This window comes from Canis aureus, chromosome 29 (assembly GCF_053574225.1).
Source record: "Canis aureus isolate CA01 chromosome 29, VMU_Caureus_v.1.0, whole genome shotgun sequence".
Lineage (NCBI taxonomy): Eukaryota > Metazoa > Chordata > Mammalia > Carnivora > Canidae > Canis > Canis aureus.
Genome location: NC_135639.1, coordinates 11,745,082 through 11,768,348, shown reverse-complemented (window position 1 = coordinate 11,768,348; position 23,267 = coordinate 11,745,082). Strand labels below are relative to the sequence as shown.

Genomic DNA, 23,267 nt, shown 5'->3' with positions numbered 1-23,267 from the left:
GACAATTAAGGAAGCATTTCAGAGGAAGACTTTGTGAGGCCAACTGCCTCGTCCCGTCTACTCTGCTATAATGGAATTAGGAGAAGGTACAGAGAGAAAATGGCCATGGGAGGACTGGGACCCCAGTATACACCACACCTCTGTAAGTCCCCAGCTGGACACTCCACTTCTCCAGACATTGTCTTTAGTCTTTGAGTGGTCACCCACAGTGCGGTCCGTACTATGTGCCCAGCGTGTCTTTGTGGGCCAAGCAAGCGTAGCTGGGGCCAGAGTCTGAGGCAGCAGGTGGTGGGCTGTTCCCCAGGTCCCTGCAGGGAGCACATGTGCCATGGCTCATTCTCAGGTACCAGTGTGCTCATGGTAGAAGTAGCCTGTGATCTTTACTAGGTCAGGACCTTTAAAGGAAGCAGTTCTTTCTGCAGAGATACTGCCTTGAACTGGTCTTAAAGGACAGTGCCAGCACTCTGGAACCCAAGGTGAGGCTCTCTAGTTGCTTTCAGGAGCACGCAGCAAGGGGTTCCTTTACCTTCCCTGGAATGTGGCTAAACTGCTTGCAGATCCATCACAAGGACCCCTACAGCCTGAGAACTCCTTCACCTAGCTCCTTGTCTGGAGAAACTGAGGCCCAGAAAGGGGAAGGCCCACCTAGGCTTATATGGCCAAGATTCCTTGATGGGAATTCCAAGGTCAGAAATGATAGGGGATTTTTCTGGGCTCGCATTAAGACAGGAAATTCACTTACTCCTTCGTTTAACAACATTTTATTGCATACTTGCTTGGTGCCCACCACTGGGTACAGTCATGGTGCCAACTTCCAAAGAATAACCTAAAGGTAACCTAAAGGTTAGAAAGGAGTGGATGGTAAGAAGCAGAATTAATAGATAAATGAATAAAACAATTTCAGGTCATTATAGTTTATAAAAGGAATCTATGAGCTGTGACAATGGAGAATCATGAGGGTACCCAGTAGACAGAGTGATCAGTGAAGGCCTCTCTGAGGAGGTGACTTCTCAGCTGGAAACCAAAGATAGAGTCATGGGAAGAGTGTTTCAGGCAGAAGAAACAGCCAAGACATAGACTCAGAGTAGGAAGAGCTGGTGTAAGGGGGAACAAAAGGCAGCCCAGTGCAGCTGGAGCAGAGTGAACCCGGAGATGAGGCCAGGGAGGGAGGCATGTGGGCATCAGCCTGTAGGGCCTTGTCGCTCATGGCAAAGAGTTCAGATTTCATCCCATAGGCCATGGGGAGCCATTGGAGGGACTGGCAATAGTTTGCACTTGTAGAATGCCACGGGCTGTAATGGACAGTGGGTTGGGCTTTGGCAGGAAGCAGATGGAGGCAAGGAGGCCAGTCAGGAGGCTGCTGCCATCATCCTGTGAGATGTGATGTGATGGTGGCTTGGCCCAGCACAGTGGCCATGAAAGAGAAGGGAGATGGCCGAGTCAATATGTCATTTAGGAGTAGAATCCATAGGACTTGACGGATGGTTGCAGGTGGGAGGCCATGTTCGTTAGCTGTTGCTGTGTAACAAATTACCCCACACTTAGCAGCTTAGAATGACAGCAGATGTCTGGTGTCTCCTGGTTTTTATGGGTCAGGAATTCAGGAGCAACTTAGCTGGGTGGTTCTGACCAGGGTCTTTCATGAGATTGCAGTCAAGAGGTTGGCTGAGGCTGCCATCATCCAAAGGCTTGACTGGGGGCTGGAGGCTCCACTTCCAAGGGGGCTCGTTCACATGGTTGGTAAGTTAATGCCGGTGGTTTGCAGGAGGTCTCAGCTCCTTCCTACCTGAGCCTCTTCACAGATCTGCATGAGTGCCCTTCAAGCGAATGCTCCAAGTGAAAGCAGGGCAGAAGGCACAACAACTTTCGTGACCTAGCCTCAGAGTCATACTCCATTTCTTCTATCACATCCTGTTGGTCACATGGGTTCAATGTGGGAGGGGACCATGGAGGCTATGAAGACCAGAGGCAAAAATCCCGGGGCCTTCTGGGAGGCTGCTTACCACAGAGGCCAGGAGGAGGATGGAATCAGGGATGACACCTAGGTTTCTGGCCTAAGTGGCTGGATGGCTGAATGATGGTAGCATTTACTGAGAAAGGGAGACCGGTGGAGAAACATGGTTTGGGTGTAGGTAGAGGGGAATCAAGAACTCTCTTCTGGACCCTAGTTTGGGAGACTTCACCTCTGTGCTGGAAACTCTTCTGTCTGTAGCTGCCTCTGTGCTGCACTGGTTTTGGGCTTTGTGGTCTCAGGCTTTGGGGAAACTTTCTGAGGGCCCAGTTCTCACATGTCCCTTGAACTAATAATGTGTCAGCCTCATGGACTGGGAGTTATGAACCAAGGATTCTTAGGTTCAAATCCTAGCTTAGCCATTTAGTGGCTGTGTGATCCTGGGCCAGATGCTTGGCCTCTCTGGTCTTGTTTCCTCATGTGCACAGTGACTCTACTTTGCTGTGGTATCCTGAAGGTCAGAGAAGATGGAGCTGAAGCACTCAGGCCAGGGCCTGGGTCTCCATTTCCTCTTTGTATCTCAGAACACCCAGTCCTTCCATGGGCAGTCATATCTTCATCATAACTCCAGGTCACTGGGTGGATTTTGATTGGGAAGGATTTCTAAAGAGTCTGTTCAGCTTCTTTTGGGTAGGTGATGCAAAAATTCTGGGGGCAGCAGAAGTAATTATTACTCACAGGGAAATGCAAATATTTTTACGAATATCCTATGAAAAATTGGGGCATTTTTTTCATGAGCAAATAGTCCTGTTTATTTCTCCAACAAAATAGCCACAGCTGGGCGACAGGGGCCAGCTTACAGCTACCAGTGGCTTTTCTCAGGGGTCAGTTCACACCCCTCTCCCTGCACCCAGCTTTTCTCTTCTTTAACCAAGAGAAAACATAGTGAAGACAAAAGTGACCAAATTTGGGCTCTGCTGAGAGAAGAGGATTACTTTTGCAGTGAAAAGTTAGTTTTTGTGGCCAAACTTTCTCAACTGTGAAAACCGGTGTGGACAAAGTGTAGTAAGCCCCAAAATACATTGGAAATATGGTTTTCCTTGGAAAGGACATTTTAAAGAAGGTCATCAGTGTTTGCAAGAGGATGAGATGTCTGCTTTCCCCAGAAGGAGATTTCTCTAAACTGAAGAGACACAGAAGAGTAGAGAAAACAATGGGAAGCCCCTGGAAGGGTGCCTTGGGGAGCCAGGCTGGGGAACAGCAGGGTTTGAATCATGTTAGTGCCTGGTACAGCACCAGGGCTTTAACCACATTCTCTGTCTGCCCTTACAGAGGGCATCTGGGTATTATTGACACCAGTCAGGTAACTGGCTCAGAGAGGTTGGTGAGGTGGCCTGTGGTCACTCAGCTTATGGACAGAAGAGTTAGAAGTTCAACCCCGCCTGTTTTATGAGAGACCCACCCCACCCTCTCTTTCCATGCTGCCCAGAAAGAAGGGGCTCTAGGATCAGGGTTAGGATAGCTGACACAGGGATGGGAGGAGATAGGACCAGGGCAAGGGCGGGGGAGGCTGTCTGCACCCTGCCTCTCCCACAGAAGGCAGTTGTGTTCCCATTTTGGCTCAGAAAAGACGATGTGTGATGTGCTTGTGTGTGTGTGTGTGTTAAAGTCCATTTGGAAACCATCTCTTCTCTTCTGGGCCTTCCTCTCCATCTGTTTATCCGTTATTCACCAAAGATGTATTGAGCATTTACTGTGTGCCGAGCACCATTCTGGGTGCTTGGAATAAAACAAGATCCCTGCCCTCATGAAGCCTACATTCTCATGGAGGGAAGAGCAGAGATAGGGAATAAGCGATGAGCAGAATAAATAAGCCACACAGAATGTTACAAGTTAGTCTGTATAACGAAAAAGTAAAAGTAAAAAAAAAGGCACAAGGTTTCAGAAGAGGTGGGCACAGCCTGTAGCATTAAAAAGGATGATCAGTAGGTGTTACTTTGGAGGGAAAAAATGTTTTGGAATGAGATAGAGGTGGTGGTAGCATAATATTGTGACTGTTCTAAATTCCACTTAATTGTTCACCTAACACTGGTTAATTTCTTATTGCATTTATTTCGCTTCAAATTATTTATTAGAAAAAAAGGGGGCAGTCAGGGTCAACCTCATGGAGAAAGTGAGATCTGTGCAAAAACCTGAAGGAGGCGAAGGGGTTAACCCTGAGGACATTTTCTCCTCAGGAGAGGGAAGCAGGTTCCAGGCAGATACACTCAGGCAAACTGAGACCAGTGGGGGCAAATCCAGCCTGCTGCCTGCTTTTGTAATAAAGTTTTATTGGACTGTTGCCCATTTGTTTACATATTGTCTATGACCCAGAGACTCTGGGTCTCTTGTAGAAAGACTCTGGCCCTTCTAGAAAATGCATGGAGACTCCTGAGCTAGAGCAGAGGTCAGGGGGGATGGTGCCCCAGGTGTTTGAGGACTTTGAGGCAAATGTGGTGGGAGTGAGGGAGCAAGCAAGGGAGTAAAGGCAAGTGAGGTTAGATAGGTAACGGGTTCAAGTCATGTAGCCCCTTGCGTGACTTCCCTGTGGCACCCTCTGACAAACATCAGACAGAGGCTGACATCATGCTGATGGGGAAGTGGTCTGTGAGCGTGCATATGTGCATGTTGAGGGGAGTAGTGGTGAGATAGAGATAGAGAGATGGCTGGACTTGGATTCAGAAGATCTGGGCTTAAGACCTCCTGTCTGTTCCTTGCCAGCTCTGTGCCTCAGTTCTCTCCTCTATAAGAGTCGTGTGGCGGTACTGGTGGTAGAGAGTGATGGTGGTGGTGGTGGTGGCGGCAGCGGTGGTGGTGGTAGTGGTGACGGTATTGTTAGTGGTGATCATGGTAGTGAGGAAGGTGGTGGTGGTGATGGTGATCGTGGTGATGTTGATAGTGATGATGGTAGTGGCTGGGATGGTGGCAATGGGGATGGTGATAGTAACGGTGGTGGTGATGGTGGTGATGATGATGATGGTGCTAGGAGGATGGTGGTAGGGTAGTTGGTGCAGATGGTGATGATGGTGACGCTGATGGCAGTAGTGATGGTGATGGAGGCGGTAGTAGGGATGGCGATGGTGATGCTGCTGCTGCTGCTGCTGCTGGCTACATTTAATTCTTAGTTGCTAAGAACTCTGCACACTTGCCTCTAATTCTGAACCTGGCAAAACAAATTGGGTAGCAGCAGCATCCTTTGCAGGAGAAAACAGTGCGTGCCTTAGCAAGACCACACAGCTGGTGTGTTGTGTGGCTCAGAAACAGTGCTGTGGTCACCCACTTATACTGCACTGAAGAGGCCTCGAGGCCGTGTGCGGGAGAGTCCCTAGTGAGCAGCCCAGCTGTCTGTCACTCAAGGGCAGCAGCCTTTGGTCAAGGTGGTCCAGTTTAGCACTGCCTCCAACAGCAAGGTTTCCTAGGAGGGACGGTCCCCTAGCCTCTCTGCCCTGCTCTTGGGCTCAGTGTGCTGGAGAGGGGCCATGTCTCCCTGTCCCCATGGCGACCACTTACCAGGCCTGGTGTTGGTTTGGGTTTTCCTAATTTGAGGTTGCGGGATCCTTCTGGTTGTGGCTGAAGTTCTTCTGCTCTGGAAACCCGACTGTGGTGAGGCCATGAGGGGGGCTGGAGGGGGGCCATGTGCTGGGACCTGCCCACAGGCCACAGGCCCCACATGCCCAGTGCCGCCCCCCATGCTTCACACCACTTCAACACCGCACTTCCTTTTGTGAGCATAGTGGAGGTTTTAGGTTCTCATGGCTGACAGCAGCAGCACTGAAACGTTTTTTGCCTGCCTTGTTGGGGGGGAGTGGTCCCTTTGAACAACGGAAGTCCCCAACCAAACAGCTGAGTTCAGCTCCCAGGCAGGGTTAACAGGGTCTGGAAAGGCCTTCGGGCCCTCCCCACCTCCTCTGCCACCTCATTTTACTGACTTTGGGCAGGTGGCTCCACGGCCTGGCTGCACCTGCACCAGCCTGGCAATGTTTTGAACAGAGCTTGGGCTTAATGCTGTGTTCTGGTCCCGTCCCTTAGGTCTCTGCAGTGATGAGATGGGTCTGTGTCTACCGTGTGGTGAAGTTGGTGGTTATGTCAGGCTGTGGAAAGCAGGCAGCCTTGGATGGGGAGAGATACAGTGCCTCCCCACCCCTTCCCTCTCTGGCCCACCCTGGGGGTCCTATGCCAGGTAGGAAGGCACTGAACACACTTGAAGACTCTAGGCTACGTGATGCTCCCTGCCCTGAGGTACCACGGACTTGTTCGGTCCCACATGAGTGGCACAGTTCCCACCTCAGGAGGTTCTGGGCCAGGATGCCTTCAGTGGCCCCATCACATTATGTTTTCCCCTAAACATTCAATCAGCGGATAGTTATGAGTGTGTGTCCACCGGGCCCCACCAGGTCCTGACCTCCCAGCTCGAGCACTTTGGGACAGTGTGTGGTAATGGAGAAACTGAGGGCAGGAGTCGTTTTGATTTAGAGGCATCTAGAAACTTCACAGAGGAGGGTTCCCTGAGGCAGAGACCATGCAAGTGCTGCGGTCCCAACTGGGTCCTATAATTGGAATCTTGCCGTTCAGGCCTGATGAAGCGAGTCTTTGAACCAGTGAGATGCTGCACACCTACCTCATCAGCTTCAGCGGGCATGCCCCTCTGGTGGTGGCAAAGGTGGCAAAGCCCAGGCGGGTGGGACAGAAATATCAGTGGTGGGAAGGCAAGGGTTGGAAGCAGCAGACACAGGGGTCACCTACCTCATTAGAGAAACTGGCCTCCTCTGCTTTGCCTATCGCCTCTGAGAACACCCCCAGCCTCCCCACGGTGGTATTTTCTGGAAAGCCAGCCCTGCTGGCAGTGCTTTGGAAACTGACTCCTGAAAGCTCACCTGGGTAGAAGGGACTTGAACAGATTCCTTAGCCCCACAGACGTCACAGGCAAAATTGTAACACTACCTTCCACTTGACTGGCCAAGATCGGGTGAGTCATCAGCCCCTTGTGGCTGGGAACACAGAGAGAAATCCTTCCCACGTACAGTCACCAAGATACTCGAGAACTTCCCAGACCTTGATCAAAGTGCGTTGAGAGAGGCCCTTCCAGTTTCCATGCTCCCCGCACCCCATGAGCGCTGTAAAGACCTGCTTTACAACATAATTTGGATTTCTAACAAGTTTGGTTCCTTGTGCGTTAGCACGATGCTGACTTTTCTGAGCCTTGAGGCCCCCGGAGAGCCACAGGCTATTCTGTGTGGGGTGGTGGAGGGGAGCTTGAAGCAGCAGGAGGAGGAAGCCCAGGTGAGAGTCCTGGGACCTTTACAGACTGTGCCCCTTCCCCCCATATCCCATGCCTTCAGCCGGCCGCACCCAAACTGTTCTAGAAGCAAGGGTGGTTGTTTCTGTGGTCTTGCTCCTGCTGCCTCTGGTGATGTCTGCCACTGCCCAGGGAGGCCCCTGCTCACTTGGCCTGCTTCCTTACCCCAGGCCTCCCATCTGCAAAGGCCAGAACTGATTGGATTGTGTAGAGTCTGGGCTGCTGGGCTTGCCTATGGCTTGTGGCCTGGAGAGAAGAGACGAGTTGGCCAATCAGATTTGTTCCCTGGGACTTTAGAATCAGGGTTCCAGCAGGCAGGTGGTGAGCTGGGGCTGAGGGTCCTTGACGGCTAGAATACATTTCTGACACCATCCCGGAGTTAGCACAGCTGCCACAGGTGAGGGGCACAGTCCCACAGTCTGCCCTCCCTTCAGACCCTGGCTGCAAATGTGGGTGTTCCGGGCTACACCCATCTTTGACAAACTGGCTACAAGCTCACGGACTCATTCACCCCCTCAGGTATGATAATTCACTAGAATGACTCACAGAACTCAGAGCACTTTATTTATAATTTTATCAGAGCAAAAGGACACGAAGCCAACCAGCAAAAGAAAGAAATGTATCGGGCTTGTGAGGGATGCCTTACCCTCCTCCAGTGGCCAGCAAATTCACCTGAGCCCGGTGCTGACTTTTTATTGGGGTTTCATTACTTAGGCAAGAGTGATTTAATTGTTGGCCACATAGCTGAACTCATTCTCCAGCACCCCTCACCCCCAGGTCTCTCCCCAGAGGTCAGGATATTATCACCAGGTTCAGAACCTGCCCAATCATATGGTTGGTTCATTCTGGCATGGCCAGCCCCATCTTGTTAGCATAAACTCGGGTACATTTTTGGGGGCCTACCATGAATAAAAACAATACTCTATCACTTGGAAAATTCTAAGGACTTGGAGGTCACCTCCCAGGAACCAGGGACAAAAGCCAGTCCAATTTCTCATTGTACAGCAGTGGCCAGCTAGGCTTGGGCACAGGGGTAAGTGAGCCTGGTGAGGTGTGCCGAGGGCATCTGGTGGAGTGGGGGGCACACACCCCAGCCCCAGCTTCTTCATGTCTCCATGGCCTTCTGACTCCCACAAACCCAACTGCTCTTACCTGCCTTTCCTGGATTCTTGGAAGCCCCCATTGTCCTGATAACATCTCCTTCTTTGCAGGTCAACTCAAACTAGGGTCTCTTCCTGCTAACCTTAGTTAGAACTGTACTCAACGATGCTGTTTTCGATTTGAGTTGGTGAGTCTGTCCTAAAGGCAAACATCCTCCCTTCTCAGGGCCCACACAATGTATCAGGTCCTCCGTGGATCCTGGCAGGCCTGTCTCCGTAGATGGTTCTCTCCTCCCTGGGATCTGCAGAACACTCAAGGTCCAGAGGCCATCATAATGCAGAGACACCGAATAGAGGGAGTGTCTAATACTGGAGGGCTCGAGGGGATTCCTGCTCAACTTGTTAGGGAGCCAGGCCAAGGTCTGGGGGCATGAAGTGGGGTTACCCAAGGCCGACTTACCTACCTGGACCCCTGTAGGCCAGCACTGAGAGTGTTGGAAATAGGAGGGCTCTTAGACATTTTGCCCCTTGCCCTGGCTGGTGGCCTGGTAAGTGGCTGAAGCTGTGAAGTGTCTGTGTGAGATGAACACTCAAGTCAGGCAGGTGACAGGGCCCTTGGTGCTTGTCAGATCCCTGGATCACTGAATCTGGGGGCTGGGAGGAACGTTTTTTAGTGGTATGCCCCAATCCCGCTGTGTTTCTTCTAATCTGTTTTAGAAGTAGGCAGGGCGGAAATCACTGATCAGAGAGAGAGAGAGAGAGAGAGAAAGAGGTCCCATCTTCCTATTTCCTGTGTGATGTTTAGGAACTCTCTTCTTAACTCTGGAGCAGTGGTTCTCAAGCTTGAGTGAACATCAGAATCACCCAGAAGGCTCATTAATACACAGGTCACTGGGTGCCACTCCTAGAAGATATATGGCGGGGCCCGAGAATCTGCATTTCTAACAAGTTACCCAGTGATGCTGATGCTGCTGATGTGAGGACCACACTGAACCTCTGACTCAAGGCTGTGAAAGAAGCTCTTTCCAACAAATGCACAGAGGCTTCCTCAACTTCCCCCAAGGACGCTTCCTCTGATCAGCCACTCATTTGTCAGCAGAGAAGAACTTTAGACCAAGAGTTGAGGGCTCTTGGCTCACGTTGGGATGCAGCCGCTTGAGTGATTTGAGGCAAGGTTCTTGCTGCTCTGTTTTCTCATCTGCAAAACAGGTTCAACAATAGGACCTGCCTCATGATCTTGTTGTGAAGATAAACTTCAGTGGTGTCCAACCAACCGGCTGTCCCCTGACCCTAGGAAGACAGGAAGTGTCACATTTGTTTAATTTCCAGATCAAATACATCACAGTGTAAGGTTAATGAGAATCGCAGGGTCAATTGTTTTGCAAAGATCTGTCCCACTTCCTTCCAGGGATAGAAAGAGAAGCCCTGGGGCTCAGAGGAGTCCAGCCAACGAGACCGCAGACCACGAGGGCACTGCTGTGGCTGGTTTTTGCCAGTGTCCTTTGGAGGAGGGGACTTGGAGGTGGACTTGCCGACTCTGCCGGCAGCTCCACTCTGCTGTGCCAGTCGGGCCACGGGTGCCTGGGTGGCTGGAGGCTCCTTCGTGCTCAGAGGCCCTCATCACTGGGATCCAGCTGCCACCGAGCCAGCACTGTCAGGAGCTCAGCCTCCCCGCCACCCCCTGCCCCAGCACCGTCCCCCCAGAGTAGGCGTGGGCCCGCCTCTCTCTGCCTGCTGTGGCTCTCAGTGTTGTCTCAGCCCTCTGCCCTCAGGGCGCGAACCCCTTGCTCCAGCCCAGTACAAGCAACAAGAGTCACAGTAAGCCAGTTTCTTCCCCCACAGTGACAGCTTTCTCATGGCAGCTTTTTTGGAGGAATCCTTTTATTCTTCCCTGGGGGCATCCACCAGAGCTAAAGGAATGCCAGTTAGTTTATGAGCGCTTGGCCCATGCTGAAATGGTAGCTCCCTCTTCCTTTGCATATTGTCACCTCACTCCAGGCCCTGCTAGGACTTGCCCTGCTGCCAGAGGAGCCCCCTACCCCTCCTCCTGCCCTGCCACCTCCTTAGCACACTTCCCTTGGCCCTCCTGGGGTGCACCTGTAAGAGGCCATTGCTGGCGGCCCTGCCCAGGGGGACCCTGGGGACAGGAGAAAGCAGAAATGATTTCGCTAAACAATTTCCTTCCTGGAAGCCCCCCCCCCCACCTTCTTATGGGGCCAGCGGGGGGGGCGGGGGGTGAGGCCCCCGAGTCAGGGAGCACTCCTATCTTCCCGTTGCCCACCTTTTTCCAGGTTTTGCCTTGGACTCTTTCCCATTCTGGGAGCAAGACTTGCCATCTTGATCCTTTAGTGCCTTTCCTCAGGGTGGTCAGCTGGCAGAGATCAGCCCATGTCCCTGACATCCTGGCCTTGTCCCTCCTCAGGCTGGACCCCTTTTTTGTCTAGCCCCCCAGCCTGGCCTGAGTGGCTGCCATCTCCTCTCTGGCTGGAGCTGTCTCTCCTCCGTGCAGCCCCTCTGCCTGCCAGGCCACACTCCCAGCAGTCTTGCTCATCTCTGCTCTTTGAAACCTGGAATGAGCTGGATGTCCCTGAGGGCAGGGACCATGTCCAGTTCACTGACTCGTTTCCGGCATATGAAAGATAAACTGTAAGCAGCAATGGGTCAGATAGTAAAGCAAATAAAACCTAAAGTTGCTCAAGGAAAGAAATGGCTGTGAGTTCATATGGGGGGGGGGGGGTTCATTCATTGGCTGCATGAATTCCTCTCCCTGAAGCTCTGGCTTCTCATCTGTAAAATGGGGCTAATGCCATCTGAATGAGCACCAAACGTACATAACACCCAGGTCAGGCTAACCTCAGAGGGCTGAGGGTGGGGTGGGTGGAGGTTGTCATTTATTCCGGCAAACGTTTGTTTACCCAGTCATCCTAACTTAATGAAAGCTTGTGATTAACTGGGCATTGTGGTAGCTGCCCCACCCTCTGGAGGGACATTGAATAAGTCTGTGTGGAGCTGGGAGTGGGCTGTGGGCTTGGCAAGAGAGGTCTGTCTCTCAGGGGAAGCCCTGGAAGGGGAATGAGGCTGGGGCTTGAAGAAGGAGCAGGGCTTCAGCAGGTGGAGGGATCAGGAACATCTCCTGAGGGATAATGGGGCTGGGGGACCGGGTGGCTGGGGGAGGATGCATATACGGGTCAGAGGGGTGGACGATGCTTGCATCTGCTTGGCAAATACTGTTTGAGCATCTACTATGGGCCAAGGAGAGAGCAACAGAGCAAAGAAACCCAGGCTCCTGCCACCATGGTCTTCCCTCGAGCAGAGAGCCTAAGGATAGGCAAGTAAACCACTAAATAGGAAGCTGTCAGGTACTCATTACAAGTGGGGACTGATGCTGGGAATCTGGTAGTGATTTCACACATGTAGGGTGGACACGCCAGTGAAAACATGCCAAATGTGCTGGGAGAACAGATAAGTGAATCTGCCAACTGACAGGTATGTGAAGAAGAGAGAGACAGAGAGACAGACAGACTGCCCAACCTACTAGGCCTCCCAAACGCTGTTCAGTGGCAGGCAGAGAAGGGGGCCCGCTTCAGCTACCCAGCTCAGAGAAGGCCCTCTGCGGTGGCGGTGTAGTGCACAGGACTGCCTTGAAACTGGTGCCTGTGCTAAGACCTGAAGCATGGGATGAGGAACACTCACGTCACGTAGGCAGAAGATGCTCCTGCCAGAGGGACCAGTGAGTGCTGAGGCCCTGAGAGCAATGACAGGGAGGGAACTAAAGCTTGAGGGGACCGTGACCACGTGGTGAGGGGCTTTGAACCTGGCCAAGGAGCATGGGTGGCCAGGGGTGGAGGGGTGGGCCTGGGAACTGTCTCCCAGCTGCTCGGGCCTCCTTGAGTGATGGAGAGGTGGTGGCCCTGGCCTGCTCTAGGCCTGACACCCAAGGAAGGAGGTGGGCCTAGAGCAGTTGGGGCCACAGGGCCACGACGTGCCAGGAACCTCGGCAGCAGGGTGGTGGGCCTCGCTGCCTCAGGGGCCTGAGAAACAGTCACGTCTGGTTGAAATAATAAACAGTATCAGATATGCAATCTACTAACCCAGCAGCACACCAGAGAGCTAGATATTTGTCTGGAAGTGGTGACCTCTTTTTTTTTTTTTTTTTTAAAGATTTTATTTATTCATGAGAGAGAGAGAGAGAGAGGCAGAGACATAGGCAGAGGGAGAAGCAGGCTCCACGTAGGGACTCCGATGCGGGACCTGATCCCGGGACTCCAGGATCCCGACCTGAGCCGAAGGCAGGAGCTAAACCCCGCAGCCACCCAGGGATCCCCAGTGGTGACCTCTTTGAAGCGAGTTTTGGTTATGGTTAAGACGTGAGACCTTGCTCCCGCCCATCTGAGCTATGGAGGGGCAGGGTTTATTTAGGTCATGAGACTTTTTAAGGAACTGGAGGCCAAGTGAGTGGAGGAGCCATTCAGGATCCCTGCGCCATTTAGGGGGACACCCTGCTGAGAGCATCCCTGTCGTAGTTTCCTACCACAAATCCAGTGGATTAAAGGAACACAAATTATTATTATTAATTATTATTATTATTATTATTATTTTTTAGGAACACAAATTATTGAGTTACAGTTCAGGAGGTCAGAAGTCCGACATGCATCTCAGTGGGTTGAAACTAGGTTAGAACTAGGGTGGTGGCAGGGCTCTGCCTTCCTGGAGGCTGTCCGGCAGAATCTGTTTTCTTGCCTCTTCTGGTTTCTGGAGGCTGCCTGCTTTCTCCAGCAGGGCTTTTCCATCTTCAGAGCCACCAGTGGCTGTCCGGTCTTTCTCACCCAGCATCACTCTAGACTGACTGTCCCCCCGTCTTCCACGTGGAAGGGCGCTGATGGTTACATCGGGCCCACCGAGACTGTCTGGGGTGATGTTCCTGCTGTTATCCTTGTATTTGTCATGTATCCTATCATATCCACAGGAGCCAGGGAGTAGGACGTGGTCACTTTGGGGAGCATTATTTTGCCTGCCACGGTCTCTGCCCTGTTCCAGGGACTGCGGAGGAAAGGAGCCCCAGCTGGGCTGGGAAATCAGCCTCCTCGCCCTGGGGCAGCCCCCTGGGTCGCTGTGTGGTTCCCTCTCCCTCCTGCCCTCCCTGGGTTGCTATGTGGTTCCCTCTCCCTTCTGCACCCCTGGGTCACTGTGTGGTTCCCTCTCCCTCCTGATCCCCTGGGTGGCTGTGTGGTTCCCTCTGCCTCCTTTCCTAACTCCACCTTCAGCGACAGGCTGCCCTGTTACTAACATCTCCCCCAAACCCTGCACTTCTGAGTGGTCAAAATGCTTGTTAAATAAAGTAGTGTTTCTCTTCCTCAGCACTATTGACATTTGGGGTCAGGTTTCCCTCTGTCGTGGCGGGCTGTCCCATGCACTGTGCAGTATTTAACCACACCCCTGGCTCTACCTTCTTAGAGCCAGTAGCACCCCCCACCCCAGCTGTGTCAGCCAAAAATATCTCTGGACATTGCCAAATGACCCCCAGGAGACAAGTCACAGATTGAGAACCAATGACATAGAACCTTTGATGTCTATCTTCCTTGCTAGATTGGAAGCCCTGAGCTGGTGACACCCTGTGTCTCTTGCTTGCCTCTGTGTCCCCAGCACCTGCCTAGAGCTTGGCATTTAATAGATGCTCAACATATATTGGTTAATTAACGAGTCTGTGTTAATTTTCCTAATGAATAAATTAATCCATAAAAAATATGAGTATAAAATAGACCCCTGGTTTCCATAGACTGGCCACCTGAGAATCACCTGGGGAGCCTCTTCAGAAGTCACATCCCTGGGTTTTGATCACAGAGAGCTGGGGTATAGCCTGATGTGGTACAGCCTGGTAGTCCTTATTGGCAAGGAGGCTTCGTCAGTTCCACAGAAGGGTGGAACTACCATAAGATCCAGCAATTCCACTGCTCGGAATATACCCAAAAGAATTGAAAGCAGAGACTCAGATATCCATAGCCGGATTGATCACATAGGCCAAGTAGTGGGAACAACCCAAATGACCATCAAGAGATGAATGGATAAAACCAAATGTGGTACCTACACACAATGGAATATTATTCAGTCTTAAAAATGGAATGAAACCTGACACGCTGCAACATAAATGAACCTTGAGGACATTGTGCTAAGTGCAATAAGCTAGTCACAAAAGGACACATATTGTATCATTGCACTTGTATGAGGTCCCTACAGTAGTGAAATTCATGGAAACAGGAAGTAGAATGGTGGCTGCCAGGGGCTGGGGGGAAGAAGGAGTTAGTGTTTAATAGGTACAGAGTTCCAGTTTGGGCTGATGAAAAAGTTCTGGAGATGGATGGTGGTGATGGTTGTACAACAAGATGAATATACTGAATGCCACCGGACTGCATACCTAATAGTGGTTAGGATGGTAAATGTCCTGTTGTGTATATTTTATTACACATACAAGTGCTTTCTTCCAGCCAGATCTGGAAGTGAATAGTGTGGGAATGGGAGGGGACAAGGACTTAGATGGCTTCTGATGGCCATTCTTGACCTTCCAGCGTGGTTGGGAAGCATCCAACTTTGCTGATGTCTCTAGAAGGTGTCCCATTTTCTGGGGAAGGGGTGTGTGTGTACATGTTTTACTCTGCATGGAGGCCACACGGCTTGTCCGTAGGAGCAGCTGCTCCCTATCTCCAGCCAATTCTTGCCATGTGGGATGCCTGGTTATGGAGAAAAGTCCAGAATCTAGATTTGCATGGGAAGTCTCCTCATGATTTCAAATCTTGACAGCTGGTTCAGTGAACAGGCAAACAAACAAGCCATGTATGGGTCAAGCAGAACAAGTCTACAGACGTCTGGGGTGGTGTGTTTTCTCAGAGCTTGTAGACTTGGGCCCCATCTAGAGAAATCTCCATTCCTACTCCTCTTACTCAGTGCTCCATCACTTCTGTGGCCTGACACCATTTTTTTTTTTTTTGATCCCTGAGAATTTCCCTGGCTTTCAATGAACCCCAAAGGAAGGTTTACGCACAGAAAGGTGAGGGTCTAGAGTCCATTCAAGTTGGGGTCTTGGCTCTGCCATTAAAGAAGACCACTTGCTTTCTTCCCCATGCCTCAGTTTCCTTATCTGTCAAGGGGAAATAGTAATAGTTCTGCCTTGTAGACTTGAGGCTTAAGAGAGTACATGTGAGTGGCTTGGCCCAGAGCAGGACTTGGGGATGGGCTCTGCTGTGTGTGCACGTGTGTGTTGACCCCAGCTAGAGGAAAGAGCAACTATGGCATTGAATAGGCCATCAGCTGGCAAGTTGCCAAACCTTAGACATTTATTCTTTTATCTGTGCCATCGGTCCAGTGATCCTCTAACTCAAAGAGTCATTCTGAGGATTAATGAGATAGTATTCAAATGGTACCTGGCCAAAGCAAGTGCCCAGCACATACTTGCTGTGCCCCTTGGAGTCTGAGGCCTTTGCCTCCTGCAGAGACTTGAGGGGAAGGAAGATAGGACAAGCAGAGAGCAGAGAAGGGACACCCCCACCACCCCAATCAGCTCCCTCTCCTACTTCCCAGTTCTCAGGGTAGGGGTCCTGGTCCTGGCCTCAGAAGCTGATCTACTCACTAATGGGAAACCCAGCCTCAGCCTTCCAGGACAGCAGGGTTGATAGGAATCCTCATTCATGGAGAGCAGCTCCCTGTCAGCCCTGGGGCACACGCTGGGCCAGGGTGGGTACAAGCTAAGCTCCTCCTATATCCCTCAGTTCACTGGCTAGAGAAAGGATCCCAGGCCTGCTCTGGGAGGGTTAGAGACTAGAGGCATGCACACCCCCTCAGAGCAGGGAGCAGGCCCAGGGTGCCCAGGCTCTGCTCCAGCTCCTGCATCTCTAACTGGGCCCCAAATTCCACAGGTATTGAGGTGTTGACTGCATGAAGGAGAGTAAAACGCCCCTAAGATCCCCAAATCCTGAGGGTTATGTGACTGTTAGCTAGGTGGTATCTGAATCTGCTCTGGGGGTGGGAGTGGGTGATGGCATCTCAGTCCCTTGACAGTCCTGGTCACATGACACAGAGAGGCCTCCAGGTCTGAGGCCCAAATGCTGGTGGGCTCAGGGACACAGGCCTAAGTTGGCGCTTTCCCTTGCTATTTGCACACCTGAACATTCTGACATCTGTCCGCTGTCCCACGGATAAGGAGTAGTGTGGGTGATGGGAACACCCTGTGCATATACCTCATTCAGCTCTGCATGTCCACTGCATACTCGTTATGTGTGTGGGTTCATTATGTTTGTGTGTCCATCGTGTGCGCATGTGCATTACACGTGCATGTCCCTAGTGTGTGTCTGTGTATTACATGTGTGTCCATCATGTGCACATGTGCTTTACAATTACATGTGCATGTCCCTAGTGTGTGCATGTTCATCACACGTGCACACTGAGGCAGGACAGGGTCCTTCAGGAGTCCTTCCAGCTTTGAGAATGCATCCTCTGAGACCCTGGGGGCTTGTGGGTACCCTGAGACAAGTGGAAATCGAAATCCCTGCTCCCAACATCTGGCCTCCAGTTGGGGAAGGGGACTTTTCACAGAAAACAAAAGGACAAAATGAGGCAGTGAGGGGGGGGGGCTGTAGTGCACTCACATGTGGATCCCTTCCACAAGGACTTCCTGAGCCCAAAGGTGATACTAAGTCCAGCCCCTGCCGTAGGCAGGTCAGGGTCTAGTCTTGGGCCAGAGACCGACTGGGCACCCAGCGGACCTGAAGAGCAGGGGAACATGTTGACAAAGAATAGGGCACCTGGGTGAGGGGCGTAGGCCTGACTGTGCGGAGAGAACACACATGCTTGGTGCTGGCCAGGAGGGAGCGTATGTACCTGCTGGGGTTTGGGGTGTGTCACTCACTTGACCTTGAGCCCATGAAGCTGATGGACAGGCTCACTGGAATGGCTCTGGAGCCTTGGTCAAGACCAACATAGCCCGACATCTTTTCCCTCCATTTCTGCAGGGGGTGGAGGAAAGCGCAAGGGGAAAAGCAAGAAGTGGAAGGAAATCCTGAAGTTTCCTCACATTAGCCAGTGTGAAGACCTCCGAAGGACCATAGGTAAGCTGTCCTGCATGGAGGGGGCGTGGGAAGGGGCTGGGAGGGGGAGCAAGGAGCCCGTTGACCACCAAACTCTTTGTGTAGTGAGTCAAATATGAACCAACTGGTTCACACAGCACAGTGATTCCAGATAGGCACTCCAAGCTGACATCCTGGCCAATTGACATAAAGATGAAACTGACAGGGACGCCTGACTCTTGATCTCAGCTCAGGTCATCAAGCCCTGGGTTGGGCACTACGCTGGGCGTGGAGCCTGCTGAGGATTTTATCCCCTTTACCCCTCCCCACAACTCCTCTCTCTCTAAAAAAATAAATAAATAAAGGAAACTAACATTCATTAAATATTTGATGTGTGCTGGGCAGGATTATCTCCCAATTGCCCTTGGAGGCAAATACTGTTTTTTTTTAGTCCATCTTTCAGATGGGGAAACTGAGGATCTGTAAGTGCTCAAAGTTGTACAGCCTGTGGGAGGATGGTGGAGGTGGGCCAGACCTAGCACTGAATGCCCCTTCACAGCCTCCCCCCTTCTTTCCTGGAGCCGGTGGGCTCTGACTTGAGCAAGCAGGCTTTGGGAGCTGAGGTCCTGGTGAACATCTGAGTTTCCTTTCTTGTTGTTGAGGGACTGGCACAGCCCAGTCCTCTTTATCCAGCACCTGCACAGCCAAGTGCCTCTAACAGAGCCTTGCTTCTCACGGGGCTGGCACAGCCAAACTCACCGAATGAGGACGCAGGGCTCCCAGGGAAGGGGCAGGCAGGATGGGGCTCCTCCACACTGGTGGGGGCCCTGGTATTCTCCTCGAGTGCCCTGCGGTTGCCCCCTCACCACATGAAGGCTTCTTATCTGCTCCTGACTGTTGGAGGTCATGGGCATGTGAACCACTTCTTATTATACTCAGATCCATTGAGCACTGGACACAGGGTGGCCCTGGCACCCAGAACTCTGTGGGCCTAGCTGCTCTTGGTAATTCTGCCTGGGGCTGTGGGTGAACTGCCCAGTGCCTGCCATGAAATGGGAGGCCACTCACAACCACTTAGCTTTTCTGAATGGCTCTTCCCCATGGCCTGGCCCCCACAAGTTTCCCAGGCCAGACAGGACTTAATGGCATCCCAGGCCTACTCAGTCCTTGCTACTTGGCTCACCTTCCAGATTCTTCTGCTTTTCTGTGACAGCAAGTGACTGATTTGCTTTGTGTGCCCCACCTGCCCACCATGAAGGGAGGAACTCAGTTAGTGTTTATCAAACAAAAGGAAGCCACCTGTACCACATGAAGGCAGATGTGAGCAGGTGAAGAAGGTAGGTAGGGTGCTAAAGCATGGGGAAATGTCCTCAAGACCTGCCTGTCAGATCAGATCCCCCACGGTGTTCTTAGGGCCAGTGGAGCTGGCCTAAGGGATAGGGGTCTCGGTTCAGACAGACTTGGGTTCAAATCCCATCCTCTCTATGAGCCCCTTGATGAATCACTTAATCTTATTGACCCTTCATTTCCTCAGGGGGAAGGAGTGTTCATGAACCCAGTCAAACAAGATCATGTGTGTTAGGGGCTTCCCTGGAACCCTCCTCAGGAGTCCAGGACACCTTCCCTCCCCTTAGCACTCCAGCTTTCTTCTTGGAATGCCCAGCAGCCCCCACTCTGCTGTGTCCTTCCCATGCTGGGGGTGCTGTGTCCACCCTTGATGCTGGAGGCACATGGGGCAGGGTGGGAAAGAAGATGGACACATCTCCTGGGGCTGGGAGAGTTTTGCCAGCTAAACTCCAAGTGGCTTTCAGAGCAAAGGGAGGAAGAGCCTCTCTGGAGTCTGGCCACTATTTCCCTGGGGCCATTTTGTTCTTCGTGCTAATTTAGACTTGGAGACAATAGAGCCTAGGGGTGGGGACCTCAGTTGCTATGGTTGTCATACACCCTTGGGGAGGCAAGTCCTCTCTTGTCCAGGATGAGCAAGTTCACCAGAGACCGGAATGTCTGTCCTAGGTGCTGAGCCTGGTTTTCCTCACTGGGCTCAGTGAATGGCTCCCACTCATGCTTACAGCCAAAGGACTGGTGCAAGAGACCTTTCTGGGGTGCTAATTTGGAGGAGGGAGTTTGAAATAGGCAAGACCACTGCCCTCCCTGAAGTGGGGAGCTGTGTAGAGAGGTGAGGTAATTGGGTGAGAGCCAGCTTACTTGGGAAGTGTTGGCCACAAAGCTTGGTCTTGGGAAGCCATTTGCTTTTCTGCCTTTGGGTAGATTGCCCACAGGTGGCGGTACCAAGAATGCCCTGTGGGGCACAGTCAGACCCCATGACCATTTCCTCAGAGAATTCGACTTAGCTCCCTGGTGAGGATCTTTCAGTGCACACTGTCCTCTTCTGTGGGAGCACCCTGCCTCAGCTGTCTGCTCACCTCAAGTGTGAAAGGCTCTTCAGGCAGGATCCTTTAAATTCACCAGGGTGTACCTGGTACCATGGTTGGGTGGATGAGTGAGCAAAGCATGGAAGGGTGTGAGGAACACTGAATTTATACAGTGTTTCCAATAAATGGAAGAGTACTGAACGCTGTATAAGGGCTTTCCTGTAATTGCCATGAGGGTTAAAGAAATGGGAGCATTCTGCTATATTTGATTAATGTGTTTCTTAAAAATATAAAACATAACAATATGAAATGTAGGACTTCGGTTGCGGACACGCTAGAGTAGGTGCGCCGTCCCCTACCCTTCCACCAAGGACAGGCAAAAGCTCTGGACATTATGTATGAAACAAATAGCTGAAAATTAGGAAGTGGGGAGAAGAAGGCAGATTGACTAGAGACTCAGGGATGTGAGGAATGACGTGCCAGCGAGCTCCTAGGTTCTCTTCTGTCTCCCTTATTCACAGGGACCTAGTGCTGGAGAAACTCACAACCCAGAAATGCTAATGGGTGCAGATAAAAATGAACCCCCTCCCAATAAAAACAGAACTCAGCCTGTTCTTTTTTTTTTTTTTTTTTTTTTTAAGATTTTATTTATTCATTCATGAGAGACACAAAGAAAGAGAGAGGCAGAGACATAGGCAGAGGGAGAAGCAGGCTCCCTGTGGGGAGCCCAATGTGAAACTCAATCCCAGGACCCCGGGATCATGCCCTGAGCCAAAGGCAGATGCTCAACCACTGAGCCACGCAGGTGCACCTAGCCTGTTCTTTCTAACCAAAGCTGTGGAAAAGGGGCACAGATCTGAAAAGACAGCTAGAGCGGTCACTCTTCTGAGCTGGTCCCCACCAGTGACGTGGGTGACTCACTTTCCCTTCCTGCTCACTTAGCCTGGTTCCAAAGACCCAGTGCCCACTTCCTCTCTTCTCTCAGATGCTGTTCTGATCCTTCGAGGTGAACCAGCCCTGCCCCTCCCAGCCCCTCCTTCCAAAGCCAGACCCTCCATACCCCACCCTGCGTCCTTGTTCCCCACAAGGCTTCCAGGCATTGCCCCAGAAGCACCACACATGTCCCTCACCTTCCGGTTGGCCTGGCCCGCCTCTCACTTCCAGTTTGGGGTGTCTGGGATCAGAGAGGATTGAGCTGCTGCTTTTCTCAGTCTGAGGACCCCACCCCACAGGCTCCATCCCCATCTGTCCCTGTGTGTCCATACACAGGCCTTTTGGCAGGGCCCACTCCCCAGGGAGCGGGGGAGAAACGTGCGTGCTGGCGTGTGAAAATGGATTCTTCTGTTCCCCTGGAGGGCATTGAAAAGACTCTGTATGTGAGGGAGCAGTGTGAAGAGAGGCCCGGGGAAAACAGGAAGACAGCCGTAAACTGTGGGGCTGCCTCTCGTGGTAGTGGGTCTCCGTGCCTGGGCCTCTCTGAGTGTTCACGCTCTGGCCTCTCTGCTGGGGTCCTGCTGGAAGTCTTTCTAGAATAAAAATCTCATTTCTTTTCTAGACCAATATGCAAACCAAACAGTGGTGAATGCCGCATTTATTTTTCTTGTGGACCCAGGAGCTCACTTTCTGAAGCTCTTTGGGAGGATGCCCCAGGATGGCTTTGGGCCAAATGACAGGGCCCGGAGGTGGGCCCTTCCTTTGGGCCCAGAGGTGGGCAGGCTCCTCATCAGAGGGCAGAGCAGAGCCCATGAGAACTCGGGGACGCTGTCCCCTCCTGACAGCCCAGGACTGTGGTCAGGGGAGGCTACTCCCTCTCTTGCCCTTGGCACTGCCCTGCACAATCAGAGGCCTGGCAGCCAGGGGAGACTTAAAACACGAAAAGTGTAGGCCATGAAGCCTGTTGAAACAGCCATGCTCCATCCCTGCCTGGAGTCAACCTCAAAGTCCTTACTGTGACTTGTGAGCACTCGGGCCACTGGGCAGAGCCTAGGGACCCCTTCTCAGAACACTGCTCTTTCTTTACTGAAACAAAATATAGAGGGTTACAAGGGAAAGCAGTTCTTTTCAGATTCAGTTTTTAGATACTTTTCAAATTTATGATATTGGAAAATATGTGTTTCTCTGTTAAGACATTAAATAATAATGTCCAATAGCTGGTCTCACGGCTACTGTAACTGCATTTGTGATGAGCAGAAGTGACATTTCCAGATTCTGCAACAGTGGTGTTATGAATGGATGAGCAGTTCCTGTTGTTGAGCGGTTCCTGGCACCGTTGACATCACTGTTGGCTGTTGTCGACGTTCGTGACTGAAGGAAGTCCTGGTTTTCAGGGAGAGGCCAGTGAAAGAGAGATGACTTCTTTCTCCATCCAAGTCCATGGACCCCCCCTAAATCTTATCCATAGGCTTCTTGGCAGTGTCCTTGCCATCCCACCCTACAGAAGCCGGCCCTCACCTTTGTTTCTGGTCCCTCCCTCCTGCCCCATTCATGAGCTGCACGGGGCACCTTTCTGTTCTCCAAATACCCCAAGTGTGTTTCCAGCCTGGAGCCTTTGCACCGCCATTCCCTCCACCTGGAATGCTCTTCCCTACATTTTTCCAGGGAGCCATTAGGTCTCACCTCAGGTAGAAGCCTTCACCACCAGCTTCTAGAAAGGAGGCCCATGCTCCCAATACTTGCTGCCTGTCACACAGAGCAATTTCTTAATGTTCTTTGCCCATAACTACATCTATAATCATCTTTTGTTTAGTTGTTGACTTGTGTATTTCCTGTCTCCCCAACTAGACTGGGCATCCCACAACTGGAGTGACTATGTCTTATCTGGTTCACCAGAAGAACAGTGCCTGGCTCACAGTAGGGGCTCACTAGATATCAGGTGAATCAAGGAGTGAATGAGGTGTGCAGTAGTGGGAGTCAGGGCTCTTTAAAAAGATAGATGACACATGTTTGCCATATTCAAGTTTGACCTAGCCAGCGCTCTCCACTTAGAGTCCTGGAGGTTTGGACTTAGGAAGCATCTGTTCTAGCACCCCTGCCCCAACCCTTACTCTGTAGGTCAGGAAGCTTCATATACTTATAAGACCGGGCCTTGGTCTCACATCTACGAGGTAGGGGAGGCCAGCCACAGTGGCCCAGGGCCTCTTTCCTCTGCAGTTTGATTAGTCCTCACAGGGATGTGAGGTTTTCAGAGTTTCCAGCTCAAGGAACTGAAAGCATCTTATCCAACCATCCATTTCAGACCTGAGCAGATAGGCTCCAAGAGTAGAAGTGACCTGCCCAGAACAGTCTGGACCCCAAGGCCCTGAGCTATGGCTTTCCACTCCCCAGCATCATATCGACTCATAAACATTTTGGGCATCAGCCCCCAACCAGTGTTCAAAGCAGAGAGGTTCATTTGGCACCAAGAAGGATAGACATTTCTGCTGGTCTTTTTTGGTTTTCATTTTATCTCATGAGAGT

At 51.6% G+C, this 23,267-nt stretch overlaps 1 protein-coding gene across 3 annotated transcripts in view; it reads left to right on the top strand.

Annotated features, from left to right (window-relative positions):
• The window catches only part of GRK5 (G protein-coupled receptor kinase 5), a 212,070-nt gene that overhangs the window by 81,385 nt on the left and 107,418 nt on the right, over positions 1 to 23,267 (top strand). For all 3 annotated transcript variants that reach the window (XM_077877441.1, XM_077877442.1, XM_077877444.1), the window contains exon 2: positions 17,386 to 17,481. In XM_077877441.1, coding sequence (XP_077733567.1) covers positions 17,386 to 17,481 — 96 coding nt within the window. The remainder of the gene's footprint in view (positions 1 to 17,385; positions 17,482 to 23,267) is intronic.